Here is a 25333-nt window from a genome sequence, read left to right as displayed (position 1 = left end):
AAAATATACTGCTGTTGATAGCCTAGCACAATGTTGAAATTATGCATTTGTACACTTCAGCATGTGGTGCATTACAACTAGTGCTTAGTGTATTGTCTACATTGTCAGATACAAGTACCAAAAGACAATATCAGTGCAGCAAGATTTTTTATAGACGATAGTGTTAACAAGGTTTTGCTATAGCCATACACGGTAAGCTGCCCCGCTCCCTAGTGGCCATGTTTTTTAACAGACTGTAACAATTTTCGAATTCAGCCGAGGTATCATAACAACAAATGTTTGGACCAAGTTTCATGAAGATTGAAGTATGAATGTGACTTCTAGATCATTAAGGTTTTACTATAGCCATGTGAGCAAATATGCCCCCCCTCTCTTGCCGCCATCTTTTTCAACGAACCTGAACCATTTTCAAAGAAAGCTGATATATCATTAAGACATACGTTTTGACCAAGTTTCAAGAAGATTGAACTATAAATGTGAATTCTAGTGTTAACAATCTTTTTCTTTATTTTGGCCAAGTGACCTAGGTTTTTACCTGGTGTGACCCAGTTTCGAACACGACAAAGATATCATTGGGACAACTTTTCTTACCAAGTTTCATGACAATCAAGCAATAAATGTTACCTTTAGAGTTTATCAAGGAAAAATGTTGATGACACATTAAGGACAAACGGTGCTCCTAAAAGCACACCATGAGCACCTTGTGCTCAGGTTAGCTTAAAATAAGAAACTTAACGTTACATGTTTTATGAAACAAACATAATTTTATTTGCACTAAACAAAATTTCCAGTACTTTATATTGGTTATGTCATAGTCAGAGAGGTAAATATTATTCACATATACAGTACATATATTGGCATGTTCACAAATTCAAATATATGACAGTTAGTTTAAATAAATTCTTTATCACAGTCATTCTCAAGATTTATTTAAGTCATATCACAGTGATAATTTTCTCATCATTTCCTTGACCGGTTCTGCTGTTGGGGGAAAATGAGGGACAACAATACAGAAATCCTCCTCCAGTCAAGTCTGTTGTGTGCAGCTTAGTGTATTCATCCATGAAACGGGATGTCCACTCTTAAATTATCCATTCAGCTTTTCTTCTGACGGCCTCGGCATTGACCTGGAGAACAGTCTTGCACAGAGATTCGTGCCTGGTGACGTGTCCAAACCAAGCCAGCTGTACCTTAGCACAAATATTCGTGGTCATGGAAGTGCAGTTATAAAATTGCCCTTACTGAAGCTTGTTTCATTCTGTTCACTGTTGTTTATTTCTCAATATAAAACAATCGAAAGCAATCCAGTGTAATTTGTCCACTTCATATTGATGGCTTATTTTATTGGCCCATCGATATATAGAACATTACTGGCTTTGATTTGCTGTTGGCATATATGGTAAAGTCTTCTTAGGTACAATCTGATCTCAGTTCTGAAATTTAAAGATATAATAGCATACAGTTGACAATATAACAGCAAATACATTTTTAACACATTGAATAAACACACATTCACAGATTCGCATGAATGGTTTCTTTGTCTATTAATTTTTGTAGTAAAATTTGAAAGAAAACTAGCGTCATAAATAAAGTTAATGGCTGATCACAAACATTATTACAATTTTATTCTGATAAACATCGCATTAAAAGTAAAAACAGAAGCAGTTCAAATGATGTACTCAAAACTGTTCAGACGATGTACTCAAACAAAAAACGTTCAGACGATGACTTTTTTCCAAATTCCTCAGCACAGATCTAAAAAAGCTTAAACAACATGCAAAACCTTGTACGAAATATTCTAAGCATGTTATCAAGCAAAACATGTTGCATTTATTTCGTTGTTTGTCGTCTTGAATAGCAAACACGTTAAAAAAAGTATGTTCATACGATGTACAATTTTCATTGTTTATTGTTCCTGAATGTTTGAGAAAACTACAGAAATCGAAGAAAAACAACAATTACCAGAGTACATAAGGCGACTTGGCGGGTACTCTGCGCATAGTTATAATTTATTTTGATATTATAAAGTCATTAAGCGAGAGCTTTTTCTGCCATTTTGTGCGTACAATGTACTTTTGTGATCACGTGATTCCCCGCAGTGAAGAAACTTACACACAAATTCAGTTTTTTTTTTCCACTTTTTGGGAAGATAGCCCATGGCTTTGGAATTGGGAATTTTATCGGCATTTTCATGAAATTGGGAAAATAAATTCATTAGCCTTTTTTTCCACACGAAAAGTCCACTGATTAGGGAAATACTAAATTTGATTTAACTCTTTATAATCATTCAAATTAAAAGAAAAAATCATATAATACTTTGTTAGATGTAATTGAATTAAAACTGAGATAAAATAAGACTTTTGGGAAAAAAGTATACTTTTTGGGATTGGGAACATAGCCGAATTTCGGCTATAAAATCGGGCCAAAAAACCCCCTGAAATTGGATGACTGAACTCAAAACTCAAAACCAATAGGTGTCTTCCATTTCACACAAGTAACTTACACACAAATTGGACGATTGACCTCAAAACTCAAAACCAATAGGTGTTTTCTTTTCCACACAAGTAACTAACACACAAATTGGATGATTGACCTCAAAACTCGAAACCAATAGGTGTTTTCTTTTCCACACAAGTAACTAACACACAAATTGGATGATTGTAGGTCAAAGCGTTCTGAAGATATTGAGTGAAAACGAATTAAATGTTACCTGAGCTCCTGTGACCTTCAACCTGTTTTTAGTTATTAATCGCAAATTCTGTGATTTAAGTTAAGGATAGTTTTTTGGGACAAATAAAGCAACTCTGGCAGGTAACATGCCGTCAGAATTGATCTGGTTTTGGATGACGGTAAAAATACGACGGTGGGTTACTTGAAAAGATTATTAATTTGTCCGATGATTTTAGCAAAGTTACTCTATTCCATAAAAAAAATCAGAGATAGCACACAGCATAATTAAAATGACATCTCAGAAATCAGCATGTTATTTGTTCAAGCTTGTGTTGGGTAAATCTCAAATGCCCAAAATCAGTGCTGATTTGTTTGTATGAACCAGTCTCTGGGAAAACTATGCTTTATGCCTGTGTGTACAGTATCGTATGAAACCACCCATGCAGCTGGCAAAGGCAAGTCTGGGCTACACTAGATTTATGTTAACCCTTTGCATGCTGGGAAATTTGTAGTCTGCTAAAATGTCGTCTGCTGAATTTTTAAAATTAGCATTTTCTTCGATTTTTTCAAAGAATACTATCAGAATAGCAAACAGTTTAGATCCTGATGAGACGCCACGTTCTGTGGCGTCTCATCTGGATCGAAACTGTTTGCAAAGGCCTTCACAATTTGGTTCCAGCACTGAAAGGGTTAAGAAGAGACCTAGATTGAAAAAAAAATCCATAAAAGCCGAAAAGTCGTCCCTTATTTCCATATTTGCAGACTCTGCATTTAGCCCTGCTTACACAGAGTGCGACCTTTTTTCTGCCATTTTTTTATTGACTCTACAAGATCTTAACTAAAGAAATAACTTACCAATTATAACATAAGTCGTCCAATAATGACCCTTAATTAACAGCTTTATGATGCCCTTGTAAGATTTATTATAGCCTTGACAATTTCTTGTGAGATATAATTCTTAAAAATGAAGATACCTCCAAGAAAATGATATCAGTTATCTGAGATTTGTCCCAGAATTTGGATGTTTATTCATTTTTTTTCTTTGCATCTTATATAAATCATGTTACATGAATTATCTGGCATTTTTAACCAGAGGTGAAAATATTCATGTTTGCAAAGGGCGTCTATAGCCAAAAAATTTCAGCTGATATTTTGATATATTACCGATTAATAAAACAATCATTTGAGGGACTTTTAATTTAGAAAGAAAAAAGTATACAGTGCAAATCACTTACGACCCATCCGATCAGATACTTTCAAATGTGCACGTTTAAGAGAAATGAAGTTTAATAGAATATTCTGCAGTAAATTTGGAAACAGAAACTTTCAAGATCAATAGGTAAACTTTACTGGTATTTTTTAACTCATTTATGCCTAGTGGACTCTCCCATCCTTCTAAATTTGATCAACTTATTTCCAAAAGTAGGGATTTCTAGTATACTTATTTCTATATTTTGAATATTTCTTACAGAAATTCCTTTAAGCAAACAGCGCAGACCATGGCAGATATTCACCAATCCATTCTTAGACTTAAGAATTCCGAATAGACTAAGAACCAAGAAAAATGCATTCAGTGTTTGAATATATACAGGCATGCACTGGCGATTATTTCATTCACAAAATGTTCTACATGAAGAATGATGTTGATAGAGGTGGTTTAATGCCAAGTTTGAATCAAAATTCATGCAATTCTTTAATATATCAATTTGAAGAATATTCTTTATTCTTAGACTTAAGTCTAAGAATTGTTTGGTGAATACAGGCCCTGATCTAGAAAAAAGGCCTTGACAAACAGCATAGACCCAGATGAGACACCACATTATGCAGCGTCTCATCTGGGTCTATGCTGTTTGCCAAGGCCTTTTTTCTAGACGCTAGACATTAATGGGTTTAGTCAGAAAATCAACACAACATTAAAAAACAAAAACATGCATTATTTTGCCATTTTGTCTGCCATAATACTGTTTATACCCTTTATAATTAATTACATTGTTTGTTTATGCATGATTTGCTTGACAATATAGAATATAACATTTTGCATTATATTGACAATATAGTAAAAATCAAGTATACTGATAAACAATAAAACACAAATACTGGTACAAATTAACCAATATTTTTAACATCTAACATAATATTTCTAAGTTCTTCAAAAACAGCTACCATTCAATGCACGGCTTTAGCATTTTTTTGGAAAGCAATAAGCTTCAATTGTTGGCATATTTAGAGGAACAAGATCCACAATTTGGCTCTGGCGCCGTCAACAAATGGTTTGATATATCCACCTTATACCAGTAACACCTGAAGAATCTATCAAACCATGCTTTTGCCATTAAGTTCACATCTGAGACTTACTACAATGTTTACATGTGGCAGGTTCAACATTATATTAGTTTCTAAACACAAACAAAGAAGAGCTCTTGGTTATCGGCAATATCAACCCTTTGCATGCTGGGAAATTTGTCGTCTGCTAAAATGTTGTCTGCTAAATTTAAAAAATTAGCATTTTCTTCGATTTTTTTTTCAAAGAATACTATCAGAATAGCAAACAGTTTGGATCCTGATAAGACGCCACGTTCTGTGGCGTCTCATCTGGATCCAAACTGTTTGCACAGGCCTTCAAAATTCGGTTCCCGCACTGAAAGGGTTAAAATAACATACCTGATTATTTAAATATTTAACACAGAGGTACAATGTTCTTTTCTGCTAATAGTCAAGTACATACACGAAAATGTATTAACGTTCATGGGTAACCTTTGATATTAAGCTATCTACATGTGTTAAAGTTTCTGTAATGATTCTACACTGTTTTAGAAAAGTATCATTTATTGGAAAGATCTACTGAATGTGCAAGATGCTGAAGGTATTTACCGTAATTACTCTTTGTTTTCGGACACCCCTTTTTTTAGCAAAAATAATTATATTTCGTGACTCTTAATTTTCGGACACACGAGTTTTCGACCATAATTAATGTCTCTAAGTTTTCAGACAGTATATTTACCAGCGCTGTTTTACCAAATGTTGGTCCTGTTTTTGATATCTAATGACACTTCGATCATGGGGTTTTACAACCAGAGTAACATCATAAAACATGGCAGGTGCATGCCTGAGGGCAACGGACCATTACATTTGCGCTATTGTGTAAATTTCCTTGTAAACCGGTATTAAACAATTGTTTCGCCCGATAGCATAAGCGTTGTGACAATTACCAGGGGTAGTGCCAATTTACAGTTCAATTATCAACCGCAATGGTACTACACCTTCTTAGTAAAATAACTGTGACAAATACTAAACGCTTCAAAGTGTGATGCACCCTATTGCAAGTTTTACGAACAATGGAAGGTGTTAGACAACAACTATCGGAAATGAACAAACAAAGAATTCATAAATTGCTATTTTATTGCGTTAATTACAGGTTCATACTAGCGATTATCGGTACATCACTTGCTCATCTTTGAACTCGTTGGTCAAAGTACAACCTTGTAGTAACTTTCTGTCAAATAAATTAAGCATTTAAAATTATTTAAAATGCATTGCAAACATATATAACTAATTTATACTATACGGCATGGTATTTTACAAGCGCGTGCTATTACCGGTATTCGTTGATACAATTGACGCTATTTTTGGGCACTTCAATTTTCGACTCTATGTTTTCGGACACCTGTATTTTGTGAATATTTTTTGTATCTAAGTTTTCGGACACGTAAAAATTTAATTATTTTTAAGTGTCCGAAAACATAGAGTAATTACGGTATACATTTATAATAAATGCGCTGTACCAAGACAGGGCACTTAACTACTCTTATATTAATGACAATTTTAATGACAACAAGCAACTAGGCAATGCAACAAAATTAGATTTCAATTGTTTTATTTATTTTTGTTTGGAATTTTAATAACTGCAGAAGGTCTGCATATAGGATCCATACACATACATTTCAAATGAAAACCATCGGAAAAATTATAATTAATACAAGTAAACTGTTTAAGTACTAAGTAACACAGACTTTCACCTTCATCCAACTGGCCCCTAAAGGAATCCTTAGTTTGCATTTATGCTAGCTGCGCACCAATACCAAGGTCAATAAACAATTAGCCTGTCATGAAAAGCGTCCTTGAAGCCAGAATAAACTGCTGACACTTGCCTTTTTGCTATCAAAAACACAGTCTGACATTTAATTTCTATCAAAATGTAATTTCTTTGATATGCATAGAGATATAACTGTGTGATTTGAATGTGTGGTAAGGTTGCATGGCCTTGATGAAATACTAACATACAACATATTTAACCCTTTGCATGCTGGGATATTTGTCGTCTGCTAAATTGGTGTTTGCTGAATTTCTAAAATCATCATTTTTTTTCACTTCTTTTTCAAAGACCACTATCAGAATAGCAAACAGTTTGGATCCTGATCAGACGCCACGTTTTGTAACGTCTGATCAGGAACCAAACTGTTTGCAAAGGCCTTTAAAATTCGGTTACAGCACTTAATTAAAGGGTTAAAGTTCTAAATACATAATATGCCATGAGAGGACTCAAGTATGTACTGATGTCATATTGTACATATCTCTGTACCTAAGTGTGCAGTTTGAATACATATGTACATGTATGTAATTGTTATTTCCAGAATGTCATATATTGCACAAAATAAAGAATACATAAGTGTATACAAGTGCATAGGAAATGTGACATGTACTATGACATGATTTATAAACTGTATAAACATTAATTAAAATGTTTACACATAAATATGCAATATATAAGATAACAAACGTTTTATACAACAAATAAGGGAATAACAACTGAAACAGCAATACAAATAACAAGAAAAACTTTGTTTTCAATGTATAATAGGCTATACTATACCTGTTTTTATAGCCCCCTACAATAAATGAGCTCAAAACTTATAACCCAGATCCGTTTATAACGCTGTTGCGTGGCTTGTACCCCGTCATCCGCGTTATATTGGAGTTACAGTGTATTTAGAAATGTAAATTGTTCCACCTTAAGTTTTAAAATCAGAATATAAGCTTTTTTCAGAGATTGTTAGTTGTTCGAGCTAGCGAAGACCTTATGTAGAGTGAGTTTTGCAAGTCAGTCTGCTCTTAACTACGCTAGGCGGAGCCAAGTTGAGAATTGATATTGGCCAATGAGAGCGCACGCTTTGCATGAGCGACAGCACTCGTAAGCCTGCACTACCTGCAGCAAAATTATGCAGACGACGAATGACGTACATGCCGCTAGAAGCGTCTGCTCTACTACCCCAGGAACATTAACCACCGCATCTGCCTGTTTATACCTCACCACTGGTGCACTGCAGACAGCGAGTGTGTGTATGTAATCAATAGTGTTTAACAGCTTGTGCAACGACATTGGCAAGTCTAGTGTTTAACAGCTTGTGCAACAACATTTGCAAGTTATCATTGAATCTGTACATATTGCTGCTTTTAGGGAAAACGGGGTTTAATGCATGTCAAACAAGATTAGCCTGTGCACACTGATTAGCCTGTGCAATGCGCACAAGCTTATAAAGGACGACACTTTTTTATTTTATGGTGTTTTTCGTTTAAAGAGAGTCTCTGGTACTGGGATTACAATTAATGCACATGCATAAAGCCCTGTTTTCCCAAAATGAAGCTTAAATTATCTTTTTTATTAATGATTTGAAAAAAAACAACATCTCGACCTGTGCTTTTAGACACACTCTTTATAAATTTGAATGGGTTGTGTTCATTTCAAACTTGCGATATAAAAAGCTATAACATAATTTTAAAAACTGAGTTGCCCCTAAGATTATGCATTAGAGAACAACTTCAGTGCCTCTTTGATTCAAGTAAGTGATTGGTCTGTGGGGAAATTTCACCACAATTTAGTAGAATCTTTAAACCAGTTTGTTCCTGATAATTGCTGCTTTTCGGTATGTTATCACTGCAATTAGGTTTGAATTAATCACCGTTGCACATCTTTAGGGCTGTGTTATTTGAGGAAAGGAAGGCCAAGATCTTGTCCTGTCTGGATAAACATCCTCAATCACTGTAAAATGAACCCTTGACACAGACTGACAACTATCCGAGTCTAATATTTAAACATGGCTAAAAACAACCCTGTTAGGAAATCCAGATTTTGACAAGGTACACACTAGACGGCAGTAAATCAATAATCTACAAGATCTATGTTTCTCAACTTTCTCTAGAGGTCTCGCACTTTCTGACAATTCAGATATAATTGTTGTAAATGAGAAAATAAATGTAATTGACACCATCACTATGTAATGTTTCCACAATACTCTGAATGCCCTGTAACAGAAACAGATTAATTACTTGGCCACTAAAACAGTCACATACAAAAGAATCTGTTTACAGCACTTTCTTACAGATTTCATGGGAGGTATTGCCATCCTATTTCTAATGTTAAATTGCAATTGTTTCTATATACAATATGACCTAGGTTCTTATTCTTTAATACAAATACAAGTAAACATCTCTTTATTAGATATGCATTTCTGGTCCCTTTACTTGGCATACAAGTGCTGGTCACTTGATTTGAAAAACATGTGCTGGTTCCTTGATTTGATATTCAAGTGCTGGTCCTCTTTTACTTGATATTCAAGTTCTGATCCCTTGATTTGATATACAAATGTTGGTCCCTTAATTTGATATACAAGTGCTGGCCACTTGACTTGATATACAAGTGATTTGATGTACAAGTTCTGGCTCCTGGATTTGTTATACAAGTACTGGCCACTTGATTTGATAAACAAGTGATGGCCACTAGATTTGTTATGCAAGTATTGGTCCTTTCATTTGATATACAAATGCCGGCCTTTTATTTGATATACATGTGCTGGCCCCTTGATTTGATTTTTTCGAGGGCTTGTCCCTTGATTTAATATACAAGTGACAAGTGCTGGCCACTTGATTTGATATAGAAGTGCTGGTCCCTTTATTTGATATACAAGTTCTGGTCCTTTGATTTGATATACAAGTTTTGTTTCCTTCAATTGATATACAAGTACACTGGTCCCTTTATTTGATACGCAAGTGCTGGTCCCTTGATTAGATATACAAGTGCTGGTCTTTTTATTTGATATTGAAGTGCTGGTCCATTCATATGATATAGACGTGCTGGTCCCTTGATTTGATATACAAGTGTTGTTCCCTTCAATTGATATACACGTATTAGTCCCTTCATTTGATATGCAAGTGCTAGTCGATTCATTTGATATACAAGTGCTGGTCCCTTGATTTGATATACAAGTGTTGGTCCCTTCATTTGATATACAAGTGGTGGTCCCTTCATTTTATATACAAGTGCTGGTCCCTTGATTTGATATACAACTGTTGTTCCCATCAATTCTGATACCTTGATTTGATATTCAAGTGTTGGTCCCTTCATTTGATAGACAAGTGCTGGCCACCAGATTTGATATACACGTGTTTGTCCCTTGATTTGATATACAAGAGCTGGCCCCTGGATTTGTTATACAAGTGATGGAAACTTGATTTGTTATACAAGTATTAGTCCTTTCATTTGATATACAAGTGCTGGCAACTTGATTTTATTATACAAGTGCTTGTCCATTGATTTGATATACATTGGCATTTATTTGATATACAAGTGCTGGCCATTAGATTTTATACATAAGTGCTTGTCCCTTGACTTGATATACAAGTGCTGACCTTTAGAATAGTTTTACAAGTACTGGCTCCTTGATTTGATATACAAGGATTGGTCCTTCAATTTGATATGCATGTGCTGGCCACTTGATTTGATATACAAGTGCTGGTCACTTGATTTGATATGCAAGTCCTGGTCCCTTTATTTGATATACAAGTGCTGGTCCCTTGATTTGATATACAAATACTGGTCCCTAAATTTGATCAACATGTGTTGTTCCCTTCAATTGATATACTGGTATTGGTCACTTTCTTGGATATGCAAGTGCTGATCCCCTTATTTGATACACAAGTGCTGGCCACTTGATTTGATGTACATGTGCTGGTCCCTTTATTTGATATACACATGTCAGTACTTGATTTGAAATACAAGTGCTGGTCCCTTGATTTGATATACATGTGTTGTTCCCTTCAATTCATATGCATGTGCCAGTCCGATGATTTGATATACAAGTGTCTGTCCCTTTATTTATATAATATAACTTATATAATACATGTGTTGAGCTTTTGATTTGATACACAAGTTCTGATTTCTTCATTTGATATACAAGAGCTAATTAAGCCTTTGATTTGATATCATGTATTGATCAACTAATACTCAGATAAAGCTGTTATTATACTAAACAAAAACAGCATATTGAATGTTCCACAGGTTGCTATAAATTGCTGATCAGAGAAACATAAACCAAATGCCCCCCCCAAATAAAAATCCCAAAGGGAGATAATAAAAGATGTTGTTACAATTTTCCTGCTCTGGGTAGTCCCCCATTGAATACATAGTCAAAGTGGAAAATAGTCAAAGTGGAAAATCTTAGTAGTACATTTATATATTAATAATTTAACCTCAAAACATTTTCTAACTCAAAACTAGTAAACAAAATTAATGAGCATACCAGTTAGTTTAATGATAATAACTGCTTTTTAATACAAATAAAACTGCAACTACCAGTATTTAAAGTTAAGAGTAGTGGGGAAGTTGTGTCTGGAACTCAGAAAAAATAGTCATAGATATTCATATTCAATTTGACAAAAACAAGTAGGACAAGTAATATGGTAATATTTAAACAAAACCTTAAAACTCCTGATATTTTACACTAAGATATGAACATTAAGTAAGTCCATGTCTTGAAATATGCAGTTACTGACAAATTACATTCTGATATACATGTATGAGAAGTAATTAGGAATATAAAAAAACACTAAATATCAATTATTAGCCTCTAAATATGGAAAATCAAGCAAATATGGTAAAACAATGTGAATCAAGTGTCTGTGGTAAATCACAAATGCTGCAATTATGTGATCCTGGTTCCGCACTGTGGGAAATGGGGCTTAATGCATGTACATAAAGTGACGTCCCATATGAGCCCATGCATTTTGCACAGGCTAATCAGGGACCACCCTATCAACTTAGACTGGTTTTTTGTCTAGAAGAGACTTCATTTAGATAATCAATTCCATACAAGTGGAAAATGTCATCCCTGATTAGCTGGTACAGACTTATCTTGGACAACACTTAACACACAAGCATTTAGCCTATTTAAACCAAAGGGCGGCTCAATTCTAAATCGTGTTAGGTCCCTGTGAAATGGAGCCTTGATTCATGTTTGACCATGGTTAAAAATGTTCAAACAATTGTTAAAAATGTAAAGCTGTATAAAGGTCTAGTTTTGCTATGATAGGCAAAGATTTGATGTTGGTCTAACAATTTACAAAAAGTGTTTTTCAGGCATTGTAATATGGTCAATCTTAAATATTAACCAACTGTACTTAACCAACCCTCACTATTTAGCTTATGTTTGGTACTAATTTATTAAGTTTATTTCCAATAATAATATATTTTTATGATGTTTCCGATGGAATATGTACACTTTTCAAGGTTTTCTATGATTGACAACAAATGGCATGATTAGATCACTAATTACAGACCAACCACGGACCAATACAATAACAGAACTTTAATTATAGACTGATTTAAATAAAAAGGTGCAAATTTCAGAGCTGTTGTTTAAATTGAGACTGAAAAGTCATTCAACCTATGAAAATAAATTATTTCAAGACATATAATCATCTTTATTTGAGTGTCTCTTGCATGGCAGGCATTTTTTCTATATAGGAACTTTTAATGAACCAATCATTGTGACTTCATTCGAGTATACAAAATAATTGTTCAAAATAATTGTTCCTGGCTATTCCTTGGGCTATACCATTACATGTATGTGTTCTTATAGAAGAACTTAACAGTCTAATCTGTTAGCAGAATCAATAGTTAGAATGCATTACAGAAGAATTGTCTGTCATGAAAAACAAAAAGTAAGCCGTTTGAGATTTCTGAAACCTTTGTTGTTTGGGTTGAAACTTGTTTTACTGAGACAATCGTTAATGCTGTGATGCCCATGACTTTCACTTTTGCAACCATGTTTTACTGATTTTGCACATTGTTGAGGCAAAACACTAGGTCAGTTGCAATGCCTTTCACACAAAAACAAATTTTCTGAGAATGACATTTTTAAATTAATGTAGTTTTTTATTTGACTTTTGAACAACATGTTTGTTAATTGTCAATCAGGTAGACATAGAGCTGGGTGTTATGGTTATACAAAAAAACAACATGTTTTGTTATATTTTTCTATGTTCATGACATTTCTACAACCATTTGGTGCTAAGGTATGACATATCTTTATCCTTGTTGAATTGTTGGTGATTTTTCTACATCCATGTTTTGTTCAAAGTGATATTTCTACTAAATTGTGTTGTGTGTCACATTTTCACATCCATATGGTCTGGTAGGTGACATTGCTACATCCTTGTGGTGTTGAGAGTGATTTTTCTATAACCATGCGTATTAAAGAGACCTTTTCACTTTTTGGCAAATTGACAAAATTACAAACAAATGTTTAAGATTAGCACATTTTCGTTGTAGTTATGATATTTGTGAGAAAACAGTAATACTGAACATTTACCATGATCTAAAATATCCATTACATGCATATTTTGACGAATTAAAAACCTGAAAATTATAAAGCATTTAACAAGAAATAATTGAATAATTTTGAGTGTTCTGCTGTTGTCATTATATTTGTTGACACTACAAGGATTTCTTATATAAAGTATAAAATACATCATTGATTGTAAGAGCACGGATGACCAAGTGGTCTGAGCATTGGACTTTTACTCAAGGGGTCAGTGGTTTGAGCCCAGTTGACGGTCACTTTTTTCTTCTTCTTGAATTGTATTATTGTGTTTTTTTTTCTGGAGCTTTTTAGATACAATGTTTACATTTATCAATATAAAGCATTTAATGAAAAGCTTCAATACATGCCAAAATCTTTGAAAAGGTCCCTTTAAGGGCGACGTTTCTAAAATCACATTTTGTTACACAATGTTTCTACATCCATGTTATGCTGAGTGACGTTTCTAAATCCAATTTCTATTGAGGGAGATATTTCTACAGCCATGTGGAGTTGAGGATGACATTTCTACAACTATGCATGTTGAGTGTGCTGTGTATAAAAATATATGATGTAGATGATGTTTTTACATTGTTATTGTGTAGTGCTGTGGGAGAGACATTTCTACAAAACTGGAGTGGAGTGGTTGCCTTTTTACATCTATTTAGTGTTGAGGGAGACATTTCTATAAACATGTTACTTGCTTTTCCAGGTGGCATTTTTACAACCGTATCTTCATCTTGCTATAGACCCACAAAGCTTAAAACCCCTCCCGAGTCCGAGTCCGTTACTATTTATCTAAAACCACAAATATTACTATCCACTACCCAGTACACCAAATAGCCATGGAAACTGTGGACAAAGAACCAATTGCAATCCAAACCAGACAGAACCAGCTTGTAGAAAAAGGTTATTGCATCCCCTGTGAAATAATATGAGATTCATAAACACCAAAACATATTTCATGATTTTTCTGGCAGATGATTTGTTTCTGTCACGAGAGACTTGCTACTTATTTCCAAGCGACCATACCACATAACTATTCAAACTGCTTCTGTGTATCTGACCTTAGTGCTCTAATGTGACAATGTGCCACATTGTCATGCTTTTTTTCTACAGGCCCAACTATTTTTTATTAGTAAATGTACATGTACCAAGACAATAGAGATGGAAAAAAAAAGAAGATAATTTATGGAAAAGTGTAAGAGAGTTGTAACTGAAGACCAAAAAACTCAATTTAATATTTGTAACTAAAAAACCCATTATTTCATGCTTTCTGATGGTTTAAAGAGAAATATCAGTGAATTTAAACCGATAATTCACTATTTTCAAACAGTGAAAATTAAAATTGACAATTATCAATAATGTTCGCTGTTACACCGTGGAATGACGTCTTTTTCATGACGTTATGACAAAATTATTTCAGCAAAAATACAACAATAATCATTTGTAAGCATAAAATTTGGTACTATATGGATTTGAATTTATTCTTCATCACAGAAAAAAAATATTGTAAAAACGTTATTTCCTATGATCACTTGTGAATTAAAATCAATATTTCGCAAAATCTAACAAATATCCTCCATATGTTGGGAAAAAATAAATTTAATAAACATGAAAAGTTGATAATTATCATTTAAATAATGATCCTTGTGATCATATACCATAACTTTTAAACTAATGATGATGATTTAACTGTTTTGAAAATCTTCTAAAATGAATCCATACACATATTACCATCGCAAATGGAAACATCAATTATAAATAAAAGAGAAAATTCTAATTTTAATCATAATGAACCATTTATTGAGTTCAAACATTTCTCACTAGCTTTTCAACTACCAGTTTTCCCCATACTTGTCTGCACATGACAATAACCTTAGGAAACTCATTAGTGTCTTGCTTAAAGCATTAACACAGTATGGAATACATTGGCATAATAGGATGAACAAAGTATTTGTCAAGTGATGAAAAAAGGCAGTTCAAAATACCAAAGAAATCAGTAAAAATACTCTTGTTGAGTTTTAACTTGTTCTATTCAGCTTTCCTATAAGCTTGGACATTATTTACTTTTGCTTGCCTGTGCACTGAAAGCTTGTTTATTTTCTATACATTTTATGTTGCCTAAGTGTAACCTGCACTTTTGTTTATTGAAAGAGTACATGTAATACCACACCTCTTCAAGAAGTGATCAAATGCAGATCTCTGTATTGTATACTAATTATTTCTACACTGAAAACTGCAATCAATCTTTGAAAATATTTTGAATCTATTTACAAGAAAGATTTTACTAAAATTGCAGTACTATTAACATTGCTAGTAATGGAGGGCTAAGTCGCCTTATGTACTCTGGTAATTTTTTGCCTAATAACATGCTTAGAATATTTCGTACAAGGTTTTGCACGTTGTTTAAGCTTTTTTTTAGATATGTGGCGAGGAATATGGAAAAGAGTACATCTTCTTTTGTTCAGACGATTATTTATCATTTATTTTGATATTATAAAATATGAGAATATCTCGATTTTCGACATTAAGCGAGAGCTTGTTCCGCCATTTTGTGCGTACGATGTACTTTTGTGATCACATGATTCCCTGCAGTGTATACTTAAACGTACCTTTGTTCAAAAAGAATTTTGTTTCATAATCAGATCCCCTCAATTGACAATATCAATACCCTTTAACAGTATTCTGTAGGGCTTTTTACAACATCGGATTTTGGTCGGAGATAAAAGGCACATTCTTATAACATACATGCCAGAATTGTTCAGGTCCAAACAGGACAGTCCATAAAAATTGTCGGGACATTTAACCAAAAAGCGTGATTGTCCCGCTGGGACACATAAAATGATCAATCATTACACATTAACTTTAATAAGGAGTCAGTATATTACTTACAAAAACTCCATATTTCATGCAAATATTGACAATAAATGTGTTTAAGTATTTCATGAACCCAAATGTTCTGGATGTTCTGGATGTAAACAAACACACACACTATGTGCATGCGAGTGATTACATAAAGTGAAATGTGGAGTGGAGTATGCATCAATTCAACATCCAATTGGGACATGGTATTCCAAATGAACATGTGTAACTCGTGCAACGCCATGAGCGCCCTTCGAGCACTGTTCTTCTTCAACAAATCGTCACTCTAAATTTAGATTGATGCAATATGTACAGAATTTTTTTTTAAAAGAAGTAAAAAACAAAACTAACTTTATGTGAAACATTGATGTGTTATGATCAGCATCAATTTGTTTGATATACAAAATTAGTGCTTTGACAGGTATTTTAACCTCAGGTGGTAGAATACACATAATCTTGGGACTTTATTATGCAGAAATTGGCTCTTATTTCAGAACGACACATCTATCAACAGCAATTACAGGTAGCAACCCCTATCATAAAAACACCATGCTGTGAATTCGTGATAAAATCCATAATTTGCCAATAAATCGCTGAAAAGATGTCAAAACAACACAAGCAGCGCCGCCAGCAGTGATTTCTAAATAAGGGGCTATAAAGGGATAAGCAATTGTTAGTTTTACCCAGAAAGAGCTTGAATAGCAAATTTCATTGTGAATTCAATAAGTAGTGATTTCTAAATACGGGGCTATAAATGGATTAGCAATTGTTAGTTTTACCCAGAAAGAGCTTGAATAGCAAATTTCATTGTGAATTCAATAAGTAATTTAAGTTACTTATAAGTTATTAAAGTTATTATGTAAGTGCTTTGCTCAGCATGAAAACATGAACCACTCTTCAAGGCAGGTGGGTTGGGTTATCAAGCTATGTTAAAAAGCTGTTAGTTTTATTCAAAACTAACATATACAAATAACTTACATGTACCTCTAGTATCAAGTTTTAGAGAAAAGATACAAAAATATCATTTATCAGATGCTATAACATGCTTTCTATTGGATATAACCATTTAGACAATTCTTATCTTTAATATTTTTATGATGCTTACATTTTGTAAATTTTCATTGGCTGTTTTCTGTTCAACCATATGCTGCTCAATTTGATGAAATGATGTCTTCAACATCAAATGATTTCACTTCAGAAAACCATTGTTTTTAAATCATATTTTTATTAAATGTTGTGTTTTTGTCATTTTACCACTTGATAAAAAAGATCTGACACACATTGTTCTTTTATACAACACTTCATAAAATGTGTCAAGATATTCGTTAGCCAAGGGCTCACACAGTATTCAAACTTCTAAATGTGTTTAATCAAATATGGAATAAAATGACAACTAATGCCGGACACATTACGTGTTAAATGAAAAACACCTGCAAATAACGAATGGTAAAAAACGTGAGGTATTACAACCATAACCATAAAAGCAGGAAAGTATACAACAATAAAAGCTGCGCCATGAGCGCATGATACGCCCGTCGTTCGCCAATGAAGTAGTAAGGTAATAAATAACCCTTTGAATCATTTTTTTTTTTAACTTCAGTTTATTTGTATTTGAATACATGGTTTATTTTATAAGTACATGAGCATGGAAATCACGAAATTTTGACGAACAAAGTCCCATAACTCTGGAACGACAATTCAGAATTCCGTCAAAAACGAAAGGGGATCAGGGTTTATCAATATTAAGATTGTGTTGAAATTTGAAAAAAATCCATCGAAGGATATTTGAGCTACAGTAGGACATTCAATGAAATCACGAAATTTTGACGAACAAAGTCCCATAACTCTGGAACGACAATTCAGAATTCCGTCAAAAACGAAAGGGGATCAGGGTTTATCAATATTAAGATTGTGTTAAAATTTGAAGAAAATCTGTCAAAGGATATTTGACGTAGCGTACGACATTAACAGACGGACGGACGGACGGACGGACGGACGGACGGACAGACGGACGCGGGGTATACCATAATACGTCCCGTCATAGACGGGCGTATAAAAAATCCATCGGGGGATATTTGAGCTACGGTAGGATACATGAACAACAATAACATTTAAGGTCACAGTGACCTTGACCTTAGAATGAATGACCTTGAAATGACCAGTGGTCATCTAAGTGTGCTTGCAAACCTTCATGTCAAGTTTGAAGACTCTATGTCCAAGCATACCAAAGTTATAACAATTTTAACATTTTAACATTTAAGGTCACAGTGACCTTGTGTGACCTTGACCTTAGAATGAATGACCTTGAAATGACCAGTGGTCATCTAAGTGTGCTTGCAAACCTTCATGTCAAGTTTGAAGACTCTATGTCCAAGCATACCAAAGTTATAACAATTTTAACATTTTAACATTTAAGGTCACAGTGACCTTGACCTTCAAATGAATGACATTGAAATGACCAGTGGTCATCTTCTAGTACTGGCCAATCTTTATTTCAAGTTTGAAGACTCTAGGTACAAGCATACCAAAGTTATAACATGAAATAAGAACTTTAACATTTTTACATTCAAGGTCACAGTGACCTTGACCTTCAAATGAATGACCTTGAAATGTCCAGGGGTTACTTACTAGTTCTGGCCAACCTTCATGTCAAGTTTCAAGACTCTAGGTCCAAGCATACCAAAGTTATAACAACTTTAACATTTTTACATTCAAGGTCACAGTGACCTTGACCTTCAAATGAATGACCTTGAAATGTCCAGTGGTTACTTACTAGTTCTGGCCAACCTTCATGTCAAGTTTCAAGACTCTAGGTCCAAGCATACCAAAGTTATAACAACTTTAACATTTTTATATAGCTACAGTAGGACATTCAATGAAATCACGAAATTTTGACGAACAAAGTCCCATAACTCTGGAACGACAATTCAGAATTCCGTCAAAAACGAAAGGGGATCAGGGTTTATCAATATTAAGATTGTGTTAAAATTTGAAGAAAATCTGTCAAAGGATATTTGACGTAGCGTACGACATTAACAGACATACGGACGGACAGACGGACGGACGGACAGACGGACGCGGGGTATACCATAATACGTCCCGTCATAGACGGGCGTATAAAAATGGATGTGTATTGTGTACCATACACAAATTATGACAAAATAATTGTGATAACAAAATATTAATAATATTGCAATATACCTGGTAAATTTACCTGGGAAGAGATATTTGTAAAACAAATTTTTATTTGTAAAACAATGACTTGTATGCACCCCACCACCCCTTCTGCCAATAATATGCAGCCCAGTCAATATGTGCAATTGTGTATAAAAACAGTTTTTATGTTAAAAGCCCTTTTGACTATAACCTCCCACTGGTTCAACTTGAAAAGAAATGGCTTATTTCTTTCTTCCCCAGTATCCTGCATACTCAATTGGATGATTGTGAAACAATTGGCCTTCAGGGAAAATAGTGAACGTTTTACAAAGCCTATGCCATTGACCTTTGGCTTGAAAGTTAATATAAATTTGCCTTTTCACCACAGTAACCGTTATAAAATTTTGAATTATTGTTGGTAAACAAATTATCTTAATATCTACAAAAACAAATGTTTTTTTTTTTTTCAAATCCCATGTGACCTTGATCTTTGACCTGCTGACTTCCAAATCTATATTCATCTTCCTTTCCTACCAAGTAGCCAGCATACCACTTTGGTTGATCTTTGGTAAAAATGTTCTCTAGTTATAAATATCCAGTGCAAATAAATTACATGTTACAACACACATGTGGCCTTTTTACTTTGACCTTTGGACATCAAAAATCAATAGGTGTCTTCCTTTTCTCCTGTGTATCCAGCATACCAACTATCTTGATTGTATGTCAACATATTTGCAAGATTTTGTGCCATAAAATGGAATTGTCTACTGACAAAACCACTGCTACCGACAATGTGACTGACCAATAGTAACAGTTGCAAAGTAATATAGTATAATTCTTCCACAAAGGTTGGACATAAATATACCAACAACAAGAGATGTGTTCGTCAGAAACACAATGCCCCCTATTGCGCCGCTTTGAAATTTTTTATTTTTTTATTTTTTTATCTTTGACCTTGAAGGATGACCTTGACCTTCACCTTTCACCAGTAAAAATGTGCAGCTTCATGAGAAACACATGCATGCCAAATATCAAGTTGCTATCTTCAATATTGAAAAAGTTATGGCCAATGTTAAAGTTTTCCGACGGACAGACACCATATATTTGACATTTGACCTTGAAGAATGACCTTGAACTTCACCTTTCACCACTCAAAATGTTCAGCTCCATGAGATACACATGCATGCCAAATATCAAGTTGCTATCTCCAATATTGAAAAAGTTATGGCCAATGTTAAAGTTTTCGGACGGACAGACGCCATATATTTGACATTTGACCTTGAAGGATGACCTTGACCTTCACCTTTCACCACTCAAAATGTTCAGCTCAATGAGATACACATGCATGCCAAATATCAAGTTGCTATCTTCAATAGTGAAAAAGTTATGGCCAATGTTAATGTTTTTTTCTGATGGACGGACGGACAGACTGACTGACTGACATACTGACGGATAGTTCAACTGCTATATGCCACCCTACTGGGGGCATAAAAAGTATTTTATTATAAAATGTGTTTAAAAACACTAATTGCATTAACCAAATTTCACTGAATTGTATGTTTGTTGGAATTCGAATACACATCTTAACACACCACTCCATTTTTGTTGCCTCAGGTATCAAGTAGCAACTACAAGTAATGTATGAATATGTAAAAATAGAATATATGGAAACTTGTTATGTAGTTACTGAAATTAATTAGGTTATCTTGGATAACAAGCACTAAAATAGTGTATTTACCCGTAAAACGTGAGTACTTTCCCACTAGAAATAAACAACAAACAAAACATAATGCATAAACAAAGACACAAAACACAATGCTTTATAACAAAACATCAGCAAAAAAATCTGCTAAAATAAGTAAGGTACTAAACAAGAATTACTTTGAAAAATAAATTGTATCTGGACATTAATTCACAGGCAGTCAACCTTGTATACAGATTTTAATTTTTAGTTTTGTGTTTATCATAAAATACACTGTAAATAAAAACAAGAGGGCCATGATGGACTCACCTGAGAAGTAGTAATGTTAAGCAAGGGCTGTTAACATTGTTTTAGGGAAAAAAGGTTTTATTATTTCTGCTGATATATAAATATAGTCGCCATAAGTATTTGTTTGTGGGTGTGTTAATGTTTTTTAAATAGTAATTTTTGCAGATTGCTAAAAAACTATATTTTGGATTAAAGTATTATAAGGATAGTAATTTAATAAAGAGCATAATTAGCACAGAAAATAGAAATACTGCTTTCCACAAATTGTAGTCTGGCTTTGAGATCAGGAGATAAGCATCACAGCATCTTTGTATGTTATAAAGTTTGACTAGTTACAACCTGTTTATGAAAGAACAGCATCTTTTGTTAAAGAAAAATGCTATTTTTTTCAATAGATGTGAAAAAAGAGTGTATAGAGAGTTTATCAAAACAACATTTAATGTTAAACTATTTGTTTCTTTAATGCACCAAAAATCATGATGATTATGCACAAACATCCTCATTAAAATAGAGTGTTAACAGGGTTTCACAATAGCCATATATGGGAAATTTAACCGTCCCCTGGTGGCAATGTTTTTCAACCGACCAGAACCATTTTCGAAAACTTCAAATGTTCTGAACAAGTTTTATGCAGATTGGACCATACATGTGACTACTTGAGTGTTAAAAAGCTTTTTCTTTAATGTGATCTAGTAACCTACTTTTTTACCTAACATTAGCCAGTTTCGTAGGTATGACAAAGGTATAATTAGCACAAAGGTTCTGACCAAGTTTCATGAATATTGCAAATTAAGGTGGCCTCTAGAATATTAACATGGCAAATTTTGACGATGGATACTGCACTACAGAAGTCTGGCGACGGAAAAAAAAGCGTTCACAAATGCTAAAAACTGTTGTGTAACAACAATACTAATTAATTTTAAGCAGTTTTCCTTTTTGCAAGAGCAAATAATTGGGGATCTTATTCAAAACCCATTCAAAAATCTAAAGCAAAAGTTCAAACAAAATGTTGTAACCTACTCTACTTGATGGACAATTTCGCCCCCTCTACTTGATGGACGAGGAGCCCTCTGATTGTTATAACATTTTCACAATTTTAAGATTGCTTTAATGAAAATAAAACCAAAACAAGCAGGGAGACAATCAATGACATACCTTTAGATGACGTATCACTGAAGTCTATCTTTGCTGCCCCATACATCTCCTGGCCACGTTGTCCGCCTATGGGCACAGCCTCGCTGGCTGGGGTCACAGTGAAACGGTCTGTCATGGCTTCACTTCAAGACTCTTTGCCCCGTGTTTTACTGCTTTCAAAGGTATCTGTGAAGTGAAGCGAACAAGTCAGTACAGTACAGTACAGTACAGTACAGTACAGTACAGTACAGTACAGTACAGTACAGTACAGTATAGTATAGTATAGTATAGTATAGTATATTATAGTATAGTATTGCATAGTATATCATAGCATAGCACAGCACAGCACAGCACAGCACAGCACAGCATAGCACAGCATAGCATTATAGTATGAGCCCTGCATTGGTCATTTTTCATCAGGATAGTTCACATGCTATTATTTTATATCATTTTATATAAAGGGGTTGAGTGATAATATAATATGCAGTTAATTCTGGTTTTATGCTGTTTGCTGCTCATCAGTATCTGAGGGTTGGAAACAAAGCCTTAAAAATTTGAAACTAGTAAAAATGGTCTTTAATTAAATTTAACTTTCCGAGGGACTACAAATGCGTCAAAAAATGTATCTAAGTGGTAAAGGATTAATATGGGTCCTATTTATTTGGCCCTTTTAATTATACATTTTAGGTCATAATTGTGGCTATTCTATATACAGGTATCTACAGTTGGGACATGGTTATTTATCCTGCATGATAGTGCAGTTGGTTAAAGCAAGTCTGCTATCATTTCATAATATGGCTCTGAAATTATCACAATGATACCCATTTTGGGGTTGTTGTTGTTTTTCCTGACCTTTTTTCGGCGTAAGCTGCATAAGCCAGCTTTTCACCTTAGCCTGACCTTTGTAAGTGTCCAATAAAATTCCAATAAAATTTCCCGCGGCTAGGTACGAATGAATACACTTCATTTATTCCATTGGCTGATTTGAGTATACCACCAGAACATTGGAAACATATCCGCGTCTTTGTAACACTGTTTTACTGTATGAAACAATTTTATCTCGAATGAAAAGGCTTTATAGATAGAACAGTTTTACACTCAATTCTCGACATCAATACAGTTTGTGCGTACACCTTTTATTTTCAGAGTATTACCAGCGCAAGAGCGTTTATACTTAAAAGGCTATGTTCTCATATTTAGTACTTACTTCCTTATTCCTGTCAACATGTTAACATGTAAAAGTATAAAGAGCAATGGAAGCGAGGCCTCACTTTAAAGCATTGCATTTCAACCCGCGAGGTATATCGGGTCAATTCGCGGACATTCAGAGTTTATATACAGGTCATCACCGGAGTTGGCGGCCAGTAAAATAATTGTTATATAATAAAGACGCTATCCGTGAACTAGGTGACCTGGAATTTTCTTTAGACCAGAAATATGTTAAATGAAGATATTCAGCAATATAATTATGGTATGTAAATAATAGATTCTTAATGTGTTTTCAACAATACAATGATAAATATTATTGTTGATAAATTTAACAATAATTATTCGTCCATATTGCCTAATGTACTAAAGTGATATTATGAGCATGTAACAGTTTATAGGTGTCTATCGCAACCGTTGATTATTTTTGATGTTTCTACTTCATATACATTTATATTAATTAATGCAGCATCATCATACTTAAACAATATACCAGAAAGAGAAAAATAATGCATTTGAATATCAACCGTACTTTCGTTTGACAACTGATCATGCGTTTACGAGTTGAACCTAAATTTAGTTTTAGTGCAGATTTGTTCATACGACACAAAGACACGAAATTGTTTTACGGATCATTTCAGCTTACAGGACTGGGTGGGTCACGTAAGAATATCGAATATAAAATATATTTTTATAAACAACTGGTAGGAAGGTGAGTTGCAGATAATTAATCAGTAACCACATTTTAACTAACTATTTTGACCTGTTAATTCTTTTCAGCTCAATTCAACAGCGCAAAATGCCCATAATATCACTTTAAGCATTAGCACGATGATAATTGATACTGTTAATAATCGAATCAAATAGCAATGCCCGACAAACCACTAAAACAGGTTTGTTCGAAGAACGCGCCTATAAATAGGGATACTTCTCGTGTGGCCGGTTGACTCATATGTTTAAAGTTCACTTCCATTCTTCTTTTGGTTTTCTGTTTTGTATCTATAGGTTTATGACCAGCAATATGTTAAAATGTAAAATAAGCCGCGAAAACTCCCCGTAACATCCCGTACTGCGTGTGATGCAGCTAAGAACTGCACAGAAAAAGACATTCGCTATACTTGATCTCATTCATTAAACTATTTACGATATTTCTTGTTTATAATATTTTTCTATCGAATTCCACATTGCGCATTATATTATACTAGATTAACTTCATGAATATATTCTTGTAAAATGCATTTTTGTGGGATAATTATTTTATACATTGCAGTAGGAATCCAGATTTTCCTTGCCCAATTCCTTTTCAGTACAAATTGCATTTTCAAGAGCAAGTAATGGATGGACAGAATGCCATTAACCCTTTGCATGCTGGGAGATGTGTTGTCTGCTAAAATGTCGTCTGCCGAATTTCTAAAATTAGCATTTTCTTTGATTTTTTCCAAATAATGCTATCAGAATAGCAAACAGTTTGGATCCTGATGAGACGCCACATTCTGTGGCGTCTCATCTGGATCCAAACTTTTTGCAAAGGCCTTCAAAATTCGGTTCCAGGACTGAAAGAGTTAAATACAGAAACAGTTGTGTACTTGATAGCAACCTCCAATACCATGCCTGGGCCAGAGATTGATTATGGGTTGTTCAATATTGATTTCCTTAATAGTTATAGTGTACATTTTGCAAC

At 34.0% G+C, this 25333-nt stretch overlaps 1 protein-coding gene and 1 long non-coding RNA gene across 5 annotated transcripts in view; both read right to left on the bottom strand.

The window, feature by feature from the left end:
- Positions 1-25333, bottom strand: part of LOC127874357 (solute carrier family 12 member 6-like) — a 177653-nt gene that overhangs the window by 129085 nt on the left and 23235 nt on the right. For 3 of the 4 annotated variants that reach the window (XM_052418619.1, XM_052418620.1, XM_052418618.1), the window contains exons 3-4: positions 22468-22632; positions 21061-21084 (exon numbers count right to left, since the gene is read on the bottom strand). In XM_052418619.1, the coding sequence (XP_052274579.1) occupies positions 21061-21084; positions 22468-22582 (139 nt within the window). In that variant the 5' untranslated portion in view covers positions 22583-22632. The remainder of the gene's footprint in view (positions 1-21060; positions 21085-22467; positions 22633-25333) is intronic. The other variant, XM_052418622.1, reaches the window with a different exon arrangement.
- LOC127874369 (uncharacterized) lies at positions 17969-19287 on the bottom strand. The gene is made up of 2 exons (XR_008046847.1): positions 18915-19287; positions 17969-18769 (listed from the first exon to the last, which is right to left on the bottom strand). It is a non-coding gene; the product is annotated as an uncharacterized LOC127874369 (long non-coding RNA).

This window comes from Dreissena polymorpha, chromosome 3 (genome assembly GCF_020536995.1).
Source record: "Dreissena polymorpha isolate Duluth1 chromosome 3, UMN_Dpol_1.0, whole genome shotgun sequence".
In the NCBI taxonomy this organism is placed as follows: domain Eukaryota; kingdom Metazoa; phylum Mollusca; class Bivalvia; order Myida; family Dreissenidae; genus Dreissena; species Dreissena polymorpha.
This window is presented reverse-complemented; position numbering and strand designations above follow the sequence as displayed.